The sequence below is a fragment of the Schistocerca americana genome, chromosome 2, assembly GCF_021461395.2.
Source record: "Schistocerca americana isolate TAMUIC-IGC-003095 chromosome 2, iqSchAmer2.1, whole genome shotgun sequence".
In the NCBI taxonomy this organism is placed as follows: Eukaryota; Metazoa; Arthropoda; class Insecta; order Orthoptera; family Acrididae; genus Schistocerca; species Schistocerca americana.
The window spans coordinates 354,677,609-354,689,698 of NC_060120.1; the positions used below are offsets into that span (position 1 = coordinate 354,677,609).

The window sequence follows — 12,090 nt, forward strand, 5'->3', positions numbered from 1 at the left end:
CGGAGCTACGCCGGCCAGAAATAAGGACCACATGTGAGCGGCGCGGAAAACTAGGCGTCGCGAGCAGTTTCGCGGTGAGGCTCGGCTGCGGCCAAGCGCATGCGCGAGCACAGGCGCAGGCGCGAGAGACAAATTGTCTCAAAATTATTTAGAGCACATATACATATAAACAAAATGTGACTGAAAGCCATCCTACAAATGGACAAACCTATCTATTGGTATGGCAACATTAAACAATTTACCTGAGAACAAACTACAAAGCCAAGGTATAATTTTTTTTTTTTTACATTTAAATATTATAGTAAGAGGGCAAAGCCCCGCTACAGTAACTAAAAATTAGTGTCGAAACCATGCGTGCTAAGCATAAAATGTCTTTAACATAAAAACGCCTTAGCAATTATGTGTCATTAACAAGCATATTACGAAATACGAAGACACACATGTACAATCGCACTATAATAAAGGGACAAAGCAGATAGGGAAACAGCATCGGCCATTCGAGGCGGACTGTGGGTCAAGATCACGTGTGCTGAATGTCCTTCCTATTACATTGGCCAGACAGGAAGGGCCCTGTCGGTTAGGTATAAAGAGCATCTGCCGACAAAAAGTGGTGATGGAACACGAGGATCTACATTTGCTGAACATCTGGTCCAAAAGGCGCATGCTCCCAAGCCTCTAAAAGACGCAGTGCTTTTGCATAATGAAGCCAAGGGATGTAGGCAAGACACCCTCGAAGAATTGCAAATTTTTAAACATCTTATTATAGATAGAGACAACTTACTTAATGATCAGTTGCAACTAAAAAATAGAAGTTATTTCAAAGGATTTCAACCTTTACTCCAGTGGAGTTGACCCACAGTCCGCCTCGAATGGCCGATGCTGTTTCCCTATCTGCTTTGTCCCTTTATTATAGTGTGATTGTACATGTGTGTCTTTGTATTTCGTAATAAGCTTGTTAATGACACGTAGTTGCTTAGGCGTTTTTATGTTAAAGACATTTTATGCTTAGCACGCATGGTTTCGACACTAATTTTTTAGTTACTGTAGCAGGGCTTCGCCCTCTTACTATAATATTTAAATGTAAAAAAAAAAAATTATACCTTGGCTTTGTAGTTTGTTCTCAGGTAAATTGTTTAATGTTGCCATACCAATAGATAGGTTTGCCCATTTGTAGGACGGCTTTCAGTCACATTTTGTTTGTATGTATATGTGCTCTAAATAATTTTGAGACAATTTGTCTCTTGCGCCTGCGCCTGCGCTTGCGCTCACGCATGCGCTTGGCCGCGGCCGAGCCTCACCGCGAAACTGCTCGCGACGCCTAGTTTTCCGCGCCGCTCACATGTGGTCCTTATTTCTGGCCGGCGTAGCTCCGCCTACGTTCGCCTTAATGGTTTTAATCTTGACAAACATAATCACATGATTATGCGTCTTTATTGTTTTAATTTTTAATCTGTGACATGGCCAGTGTTTGGCTCTTAAAATAATTTAATTTTTGTATCACGATTCTTTATTATTCAATCATTAGACTGATGATGCATTTCAGTGAGTAATATATGTCCGTATGTGGTTTAATTCATAGGTTCTGAAGAAGATTCCATTAATGGAATCGAAACCTAGGTAAACGAGTAAAAAATTACCTTGCAACTGAAGGCTGAAAAAAATTGTTTATTTCCTGATGAAAGACTTTATTGTGTTGTTCTATGCTGAGTGATATTAAATGATAACAGGAGTACTGGTCAGAGACTGCTTTACAGTGCTTCACTGGTGTCACAGAAATGGATGGCAAAGAAAGTCTATTTCTGGAGAAGCTGGGCAGGCTATTGTCTGCCTGGAAATCCTGTATCAAGGTTACCTGCATGTTTGTCTAACTCCTGCTTCCCAATTCAGATGTGCCCACAATTAGCAGGACTTTATAAAACAGACTTTTTGATGTAGAATAGGTGACACCTCTCGAAATGGAGCCACTGTTTGTTGTTGGAATATTTGAAGTGGCAGAGGTTTTTGTGATGCCATCTGAGAGCCTGAGATCAACATCCAGTAAGGTAACTCAATGAGCTGATAAGAATCTAGAGAAGCAGATTTGGAAGTACATGTTGAGGTTCTGAAGTACAGAAGATGTCATCAATGAATCTAAACTAGATAAGGAATTTCAGGCATTGAGTGGATCGGAAGGATTCCTCCAGATGACCCAGGAACAAGTTTGCACAGGATGATACGTGGGTACTGACGACAGTTTCCCCTTATTTTTTGTAAATATTGGCTTCAAAGAAGAAATAATTATGGGCCATAATGTGGTTGGCCAAAATGACTAGGAAGGAGATGGTGGGTTTGGTAACAGACAATAAGAAATTTGGTGTTTCATGGCTGCAAGGCAATAGGTATGAGGTGGTTGGTGTAAATAAATGTTGGATTCACAGTGACTCACTAAGAACCTACTGGTAAGGAGACAGTAAATAATTATAATTTAGCAGTTCAGCATATTTTCAACTTGTATCTATTATTGATTGCTTGAATCTTTCACCTGCTCTTTATGACTGCCTCATTTCATTTGAGATCTCCTATTATTTTGCTGCCCCTTTCTATTTCCTTTTTTTGTCCATCTGCTACATCTTTTGCTGTTTGTGTGGCTATCATGTTAAATAGTTGCCCCTTTCATCTATGCCTACAAAATTTTCATTTCCTAAAATGATGAACTAGTTGCTTGATTCAGTCTGGCACTTCTTTCTACTCTTAAAATAAATTTCATAATCTACATTTTTGCCTTTCTCTTTAATGAGTTTGTTTCTTTCTACTTCCATATATTTCATCTACATCTTACAGGTCTATGATCACTTTAAATTCTTATGTTGTTACTTTTTAAGGGGGAAAATATTAAGAAATATTTTTCTGTATGAATGGAGGTTTACTTGCAATGAACATTGTTTCCTACAGGAAGTTGAAAAACCTTGAAGATCTATTTTAGAAAGAAGGTAAAGTACCAAATGCAAGAACTACATGTCAGTCTGAGTTGAAAACAATGTCTTCACATAAATCCTTTGATTAATTTAACACATGCTATAAGAAAACAAATAAAATATACTATACAAATTAAAAAAGTAATTTCATAAATTATATCTGTTTGATTACATAACAGTCTCTGAAACTTATCTCAGATGCACATTATTGTATATTATTTGTACACTCACTATGTGCAAAATACTCACCTTGTCACCTACAACTGTATTTCCAACATTGGACTCTATGTAACGTTTTTCTGCGGAAGTAATGCGTGGATGCTTTGCTGGAGTATCAAAAGCAAGCAGCCACCAGAGTATACACCACAGAGCCCCAATACTTCCAGTTGTGTAAAACACTGCTCTCCATCCAAAGTGGGCAATGATGAATCCGCATAAGGGATATGTTAATCCAATGCCAAAGCTGAACCCTGGTGATAATAACAAATCTAAAATTATTTATTATCGCTTATAAGGAAATAACTTAGCATAAATGAATTTTATATTTATTTTCAAAAATATAATTCTCAGTTTATTTCACAATTTACCAATGAAATATTAATCAAGTTAGCAATACTATTACTGGGATAATATATTAACTGCAATGGTATGTGTTTAATATGTAAAGCTGACAAAGTAAGTATGTTATCAAGCATCTATAGATCTCCTATATGTGTCCCATTGAGTAATATTAAAATAATAACCTTGGAAAGAAGACATGAAGCGACTCCTCTCAACAGCAGGTATCCAGTGGCCTACAATGGCATACATAGCTGGCCATGTTAGCCCCTGGGGGTGCGTCAAAAACATAAAATGAGATCACCAAACATAATTATAATGTCAGAAAAAATCATAACTGAGTCTGTCAAATAAAATTTGAGCTGAAATTAAGAAGCAATAAAACCTGTAAAGGCAAAGAGTCAAACAGCATAAATCTGAAACCAAATGCACGCATCATTTGATATGGCACAAAAGCACAAACTGAATGCCTCTCTCTTTTTCAAGAAATTCACAATTTTCTAGGAAATTATGACTTATACTGATTTCTGGGAAGTGTGAGAATTATTTAGCAACCACAATGGAAGCAATATCGATTTGAATGATGTCACTGGATGAAACAATTTTTACTTCTAAGCAGTTTTTCTTTTTTTTTTTTTTATTGTTACTATCAGGCTGCAGCACAAAATACAAATATGCAAAGCACAGCTGAATCAAAAGAATTTATTTCTGGATGTATATGTGTTGACAGCTCATGAGTTAGTATTATAGCAGAACTGACCAATTTTACAGACAGACATATTTGTGTCAGCCAATGTTCTTTCGGAGATCTCTGCAAGCCACTGTTGATTCTATAAAGGTGAGCGAATATCCATAATGCCTATGAGTAATGAAAACTTGAATAACTAAATCATCCATTACTTTAATATCAAATTATTGCGCAGCAAACACTTAATTTCCCCCATCAAGAAAATAATTAAGTTACAAATCTTTATGAGCAGTTGGGTACTGTTCAGTGGCACATGCATGTGAATCTTTATTTTAGTAACACATAATGGGAGTTTTTATTTCAAACTCAAGAGAAAAATGTACACACAGACAGCAAACAAGTGCATCACTAGAAGGGAGAGACTTAAATAGGAGAGAAATAAGGAAATAGAGATGAAAAAAGTCTAGAAGGTGATGCAAATTTTGTAGTTGAAGCATACTGATGCAGTTTTTGAGCAGGAAAGACAGTGGAATGAGAAGATAGTTGGAAAAGATGAGAGAGAAAGGGAGGGGGGAGGGGAGAAAGAGGGAGGGAGGGAGGGAGGGAGGGAGGGAGGGAGGGAGGGAGAGAGAGAGAGAGAGAGAGAGAGAGAGAGAGAGAGAGAGAGAGAGAGATGTAGAGATGATAAGAATGACTGGTGGGTAGGGAAGATACTGCCATGTTTGATGTAACCAAACAAAAAACTCAAGTCAAGATCTAATGGTTTGTAAGGCCAGAGAGTATGCTTAATTCCTAAACCCATATTTACAAACCTGGGCATCTGAAACATGGATATGGAGGAGCCCTGCAAATTAGTTGCGACTGTGCTACTATAAGCAACCTATTTATCAGTTTTTCTGTAGTTGAATACTATTTGAAGCTAATGGTTGCAACATTTAAGGAAAAGATTTAATAAACACTGTATCTCTAAGCCGCAAGCTACATAGAACAGAAACTAAAGATTTATCAAGCACATTGGTGTAAGCTTGTAATATGAAAAAAGACAAGTTAATGAAGTTAAAATCTTCATGGAGGAAGTGACTGATGCTCAAGGCAAATAGGAGAAAGAATGGTTAAGATAAGAAGCATATTATTTTTGTTAGTATGGATGGAGGAATGGTCTTGGTAACAAATTAACAGAGTATGGATCTTCTCATTATAAACAATGTTGATTATGTACCTGAATGTTATTCAAGTACCTGGCTCATAAAACTGTTTTTATAGGATGAATAGAGGAGAGACAAACGCTGGTGAGATTGAGAGACACTACATAATAGACTTCATATAACAGTTTAACGAAATTTTGGGTGATTCTTGAGTGTAAAGCTACATGCGGATTTGTGGCTATGGGTACAATTATTTACATTTTCAGAACTTATAGTATTTTTAGGGAATTAGTTTCATATTTGATACTACTGAGAAATAACAATGTCACTTTGATATATATAAATTTCATGACCAGTTCACTGAACTGCAAAAAGTGCTAAGTGTTTAAAACATTTCTCCTCTAACAAACAAAACATTTATTCATACCATTTATAATTTACCACTGTACCTTCAAATATGGAAGGCTTTATCCCATACACCACAAAGGTATGTATAACAGGCTTCAAATGTAAATGACCAGTAGTTAAGCCTATCACCTGAGGAACTTACATAACACAAATGGAAATTTTGGATGTATTAATTTGGCAACAGTGCGAGTGTGCTTCAACTTCATACATGTTACACTGTGTCTTCCTCTTACCATTAAAAGTGGCTTCTTCCACCTTCTACCACACAAATAAAATAAATCCTAATCCCCAATAAATCTTATAGAAAGGGAGGTGTGGGATTTTACGAGTTAGGAGGTACAATGAAGGAAATGAGCTCATAATTCATAACAGAAAGTGATAAAACTGTAACCACTTACTATTAAGGAATCATGGGCTTCCAATGGTTGATCTATATACCAATCTACCAGCACCCATAATGCTGCAAAATGGTGCATGGAAGAAGATATGGCTATATTCAAGACTGCCAGATCACATCAGTTTGAAAGCTTGTTCAAAGCCTGTGTCACTACCGGAATAGGAGCCACAAACTTTCTGTGTATGTCATAAGATGTATCTGAACAGAAATCTTCTGAGGTGACATCATAAACATGTTAGATACTTTTCAGTATCTTTCAGTAAAATACAACTGATCTGTCATCATCAATGGACACACAAAATACAACATACACAGTAATTATGCTGACACACAGAAGATTTGAAACACAATCACCTGACAAAGAACTTGACAACAGCTAATGAATCTATTTCATGAAATTAAGTTATGGATACATATCTGAGTCATTCCACTACTTTCCACTGCTCCATCCAAAACCTACTTGTTAAACTGACCATTCACTTCACAATTGGCCACTAAAATTTCTTGACAATGAAGAAGAGCAAACACTGAAATTTTACTTGCTGTGTGCATACAGTAGTTGCGGAGGGTCCATGATTAAATTTGTGTGTCATTTTGGGGTAGGAAGTGAAATTTAGCACACAGAGCTGCCACCTCTGGCGGCAACAATGGCTCCAATCCTGCTGCTGGGCTCCAAGTCAAAACTGAGTGTGGACGATAGACATGGGTATGTCACTCATTGCTTTTTCAGCTCTATGCTAGACTTCATCTATCATAGTGGCTCATAGTGGTGGTGTGCCAGTCTAATGGAAACACATGATCGTAGGCTTTGAATGGGTGAGAGATCTGGAGAACTTGCTGGCCAGACTAAACAGTCTGTTCAAAGACAGATCCAGACAGTATGAGTAATATACAATTTTGTGTTATCCTGTTGAAAGGTAACATAATGGAGACCGCAAAGATACAGCACAGCCATTGACCTTAATACAGCTGAAATTACTAGCTATGAAAAATCAGAGTGATTTTGTTGTGTACCTAGTGGCTGTCCATACCATCACACCAAGTGTTGGACCCATATGAAAATGAAAAATGTAATCATGTCCTCCTTGAAGCTTCCATACTTGGGTAAGAACATCATGCTCAGTGTTGTTGTTGGGCACACCATTTAATTCTTTTCTCTGGTGTTGTGCCAAGAGGAGCCACAACAATGGTCTCTGTGCTGACAGTACACAGTAGTCTGCTGCTTATGGTCTAGTGGTTAGTGTTGTTGTCTCTGGATCACAGAGTCCTAGGTTCAATTCCCGGCCAGGTCAGGGATTTTCTACACCCTGGGACCGGGATTTGGTGCTGTCCTCATCATTCGGGAAAATGGTGAGACTGGACGGTGAAAAGATTGGGAATTTGTATAAGTGCTGACAACCATGCTGTTGGGTGCCCCACAAACCAAAGCATCATAATCAGTACACAGTACTCCATATGTCATCAAATAGTTTATATAAATACTTGTTTGTAGCATAAAAAGTCAATTTGCTGACTCAAGATACAAGATGTGGCATCCAAGCAAACAATATGAAGTGTGGCAATTAAATAACTGGAATGGTGCTGCTACAAGCATAAAAGCCAGCACACCACAACAAGTTAGAACATGTTGTGTCAGTTGGTGCCTCCCCCATACTGAGCTCATGGACATGGTTACATACTGCTCAGTCGTATTGTAGCAATCATCCGTTAAAATCTTTGTGCTAGCATCTTGGCAGAAAAAAACAAAGTGTTTGAACAGAGCAATGAATTAACCTCAAGTTTTTCATGGAACTGGGGAAATCTGCTGCAGGAGTTCATACCACATTAAAGGAAGTGGAACAGAAGAGAATATTTTTTGAATGGTTCAAAGAGATTGAGGAGGGATGTGAAACAACTGAAGATGATCCTCACCCTGGACGATGCTCAACATAAAAAATGGCTAGTAACATTGAAAAAATTGGTAAGCTGATCTGTGAAAATCACTGTCTCAGTGATTGGGCTCTTGCTGCAATCTCAAGAATTGACAGAAAGTTTAGTCAGATTTTGCATGAATCATTCAGTATCCACAAAGCTTGCACAAAAATGGTGCCAAAACTTCTCACTCCAGAACAAAAGAAATCAAGAACGAATATGTTGTCTGCCTTTTTTAAACAACATTGATAATGATCCAGAATTTTTAGTCAAGTAATTACTAGTGATGAATCTTCTTTTTTTATGCTTACAATCCTGATACAAAGTGGCATTCAATGCATTGGGAGACTCCAACTTCACCATGGCAAAAAAAAGAGCAAATCAAATTTCAAAGTTATGATGCTTTCTTCTCTCTCTCTCTCTCTCTCTCTCTCTCTTACTGTCTCTGTGTGTGCAACTATGAAAATATCAATATTCAGTGAGTTCCCAAAGGTGAAAAGGTCAATCAACATTATTAAGCCAAGGTTGTGACTGCCCTTTGGGGAAGAGTGAGAAACAGAGACCCAATTTGTGGAACAGCAAGTCCTGGATAATTCACCAAGACAATGTGCAGCCCATTTCACCTTGTCTGTAAAGGCGATGTTTCCAAATACGGCATCACTATGTTGGACCACCCACTGTATTTGCTCCATATGGCCCTCTGTGACTTTTGTTTATTTCCTAATGTGAAATCGGCACATAAGGGGACAAGGTTTGACAGTGTGGAAATGGTGAAAGCAAAAGTGACAGAGGTTCTCAACAAGCTGACAGAAGCACTTTCAGCAATGCTTTGAAAAATGGAAAATTTGTATGGAGCATTGTAAGGATTGCAAGGAGAGTAAATGGAAGATAATGAGCTTTGTAATGTAATTGTTGATCCATAAAATGTTTTACAGAACCAGTCTCATTATTTAATTGCCTCATCTTTTATCACTGACTTCTTGAGCACTAACTGCATGAGGGCATTCAGATTCTGGACGACACTGAATATGGTCCTCCTCACCATTATTCGATATCTGCACAGCAGTCATGGAATCCCGACCATTTTTAGCAGCAACATTGTGGAACAACAAACTGCAGTTACGATGAATCACAGTCCTGCCATTGTTGTATTTCAACACCTGGTGGTAGATGTTTCTCCTTCTTCTAAGAGGAATAACATAACAAACAACCAACATTCAAAAATGATTTCTAAATGAGAAACCCACTGTATAATCTTTCACTGTACTATACAGAATGTTCACAATGATACTGTTACCAAGTTATGTGGCTGTACATGATAATCACATGTCCAAGCAAGCAACTTCATGATAATCTGATGTTTGTTGCAGACTGCCTTCAGTGTACTGTAATTTTACTGGCCAGCAGTGTAATTACATTACTGAGCATTCTGTGTCATATAATTTAGCCTCTGTTTTAGCCAAGCCATATCCACTAATTACAGTATGTCTCTGTTTCAATTGTTATCAGAGGTCCATCTTGGATAAGCGATTTCTCTCTTTCATTTCTTGTTTTGCAACTATATTACATGTTAAAATGTGTGCCTCCACAACGGGCTTTTGAATAATATTAAGCATTAACATGGGACTAAAAAAGACCATGTGATGTCAGTATCGGATCACATTATCCGGTTTGACACAAAAGAACATTAAACTTTACCTCAAATTTTGATTTTAAAAAATTCAGCCCTAGTAGAAGTATGCTATAGTTTGCCATGATTGTGCAACGATTTTCCTTGTATATTTCATGCAATTTTTTCTTTGTACAAAAATTCATTGGCAACATATTAATATAGCTCAAGCTACAGGGATTATAAATACAGGACAGGCATGTTGTCTAAGAGTTTCTTTTTATCATGAAATTATCTTTAATATTACATCACTACAGTGATGGATAAATGCACATGGAAGGCTACAGGGGTGAAAACCATTATCCAAAATGCATTATCTCGTGTGTTACTAGCAAATGTCTTTATGTGAGAGTCTGGTCTGTTAATACTGCTTCAACAATAATTGCAAAAATCAGAAAATATGTTGAATCAAACCCTTCTTTCACCATATTTTGGCAACTGTGGTGCAGTAGGAGAACAGCCATCAACATGGTATATGATGGAAACTGCTTCTTTCCTTGTCACTGTTGTTGAAATATACTGATGACTGATACTGCCACCAGCTGTGTAGTGTAGGGGTTAGCTTCACTGACTGGCGTGCTGCGCATCACAATTTCAAACCCAACCACCAGCAATCATTTGTTATTTAGTATTTATCATTTCTGGATGGTTCTTAAAATAGCTTATGTTTTTTATAAATATGCAGCAGCATTCTGCAATGTTCGATGTTTATATAGATGGCTGCATACGCTGTCTACATTCTGTGTTCTGGCTGTACATGCTTTCGGTTCTGACTGTTGTACTTCAGTGACAACCCTGCCTTGGGATTTGGACTTGATTATGGTTTTCACGTGACATTGTTTGGTGAAGACATGGATACTTCAAAACATCTACCTCACTGATGTTCCAATTAGGCAACATAAAAGCTATCACCTACACAGACAGGAACTGGAATACAACAGTACACAGTTCCTTAGATCTGTGTATTCTAGAGGCACATGGATTGCAAAATAGCAGGAAAACAGCTGCACATCAGGCATCTATTTGTGCACTCTAGAGACGCTTATCAGAACCCAATGAAATAGTTGAAAGGATTCGACTGAGATGCCAAACACAACAGATGGGACGATATGATGTGTTTGGCAAAATTATGCTTTTACTTGGATGACACAGTTCAGCAATGGTACAAGAACAATGAACAGAAGCTCAACAGCTGGGACAAATGCCAGGTTGAACTGAAGAAAACATATAGTGACAATCAACAGCAAGTTCATTTAGCAGAACAACAACTGAAGAACAGAGCCCACAGTCATGGTGAAATGACACAGTCAGACATACAGAATGTTTAGGTCCTTCTCAATATTGTGAATCTGAATATGACAGAAGCTGACAAAATCACACATTTGATGAAAGTTGTCACAGAATAAAGGTACCAAGCTCTCCTGGTAAACAATGTTACAACTACAGAATTTATCAAGTTATGCCAGTACATTGAGGAAATGCAACAGAAAAAAATCTGACAAAAGAGGTATGATCGACTCTCAAATGTGGCTCCTGTGGCAGTTGGTGGAAGACCACCATGGCCTCACCACTCTTCTACACCACACTGTAAGAGAAGAGACAGCATTTTATGTCAGCCAGAACTGTCAGATGGAGTAAACAAGAGCAAGCGGCCCTGAATGGTGACCCATACATCAGGAAGTAATAGACAATACTGAAGGAGTATTGGTATTTAGCACTAATCTCCAGTGCCATCCAAACATACCATGATGAGTGAACTCTGCCAACCTGGACTTATGGTGCCACTGTCAAACAACAATCCAGCATCCAACCAACACAGGTACAACCAACTCCTCCACTAAGTAAAATGCCCCACAAAATAAGACATTCATAGGACATGTAAATGCACTGAACACAGTGTACAGTATTACAGAGAAAGAAAACGAGTGTTCAAGAACCATTACATTGCATGACAGCAAATATCACGACATACCCTTATACTAGAAGAGTCATTCCCCAACACACTGTAGCTGTTCTCCGTCACTGTAAAGAGGTACCAGCCACTCACCTAGCTGCCAGGTTCAGTAAAACTAAGCAATGTGACCATCAATGGAGGTGAGGCTGCCACAAATGAAAATTCTCCATGGACAACATTTACCAAGATGCCAAGAAATCTCATTGACATCATCACTGACAGCCAACCAGTCCAGGCAGAGACTATGTTCTGTGTTATGAAAGTGATTGTGCAGATGATCACAAATGGGAAACATTTCCCGCCAATAGGAACATGTATTGTAAGAATAACTGTGAATGAGAGAACACAGCCATTCAAATTTTTCGTTTGAACAGAATTCAGTCGTGATATTTTTGGATTGAACTTC

At 38.0% G+C, this 12,090-nt stretch overlaps 1 protein-coding gene across 2 annotated transcripts in view; it reads right to left on the reverse strand.

Annotated features, from left to right (window-relative positions):
- LOC124594841 (sialin-like) overlaps window positions 1-12,090 on the reverse strand; it is a 424,449-nt gene that overhangs the window by 24,591 nt on the left and 387,768 nt on the right. For both annotated transcript variants that reach the window (XM_047133292.1, XM_047133293.1), the window contains 2 exons: window positions 3,698-3,782; window positions 3,204-3,424 (listed from right to left, as the gene is read on the reverse strand). In XM_047133292.1, coding sequence (XP_046989248.1) covers window positions 3,204-3,424; window positions 3,698-3,782 — 306 coding nt within the window. The remainder of the gene's footprint in view (window positions 1-3,203; window positions 3,425-3,697; window positions 3,783-12,090) is intronic.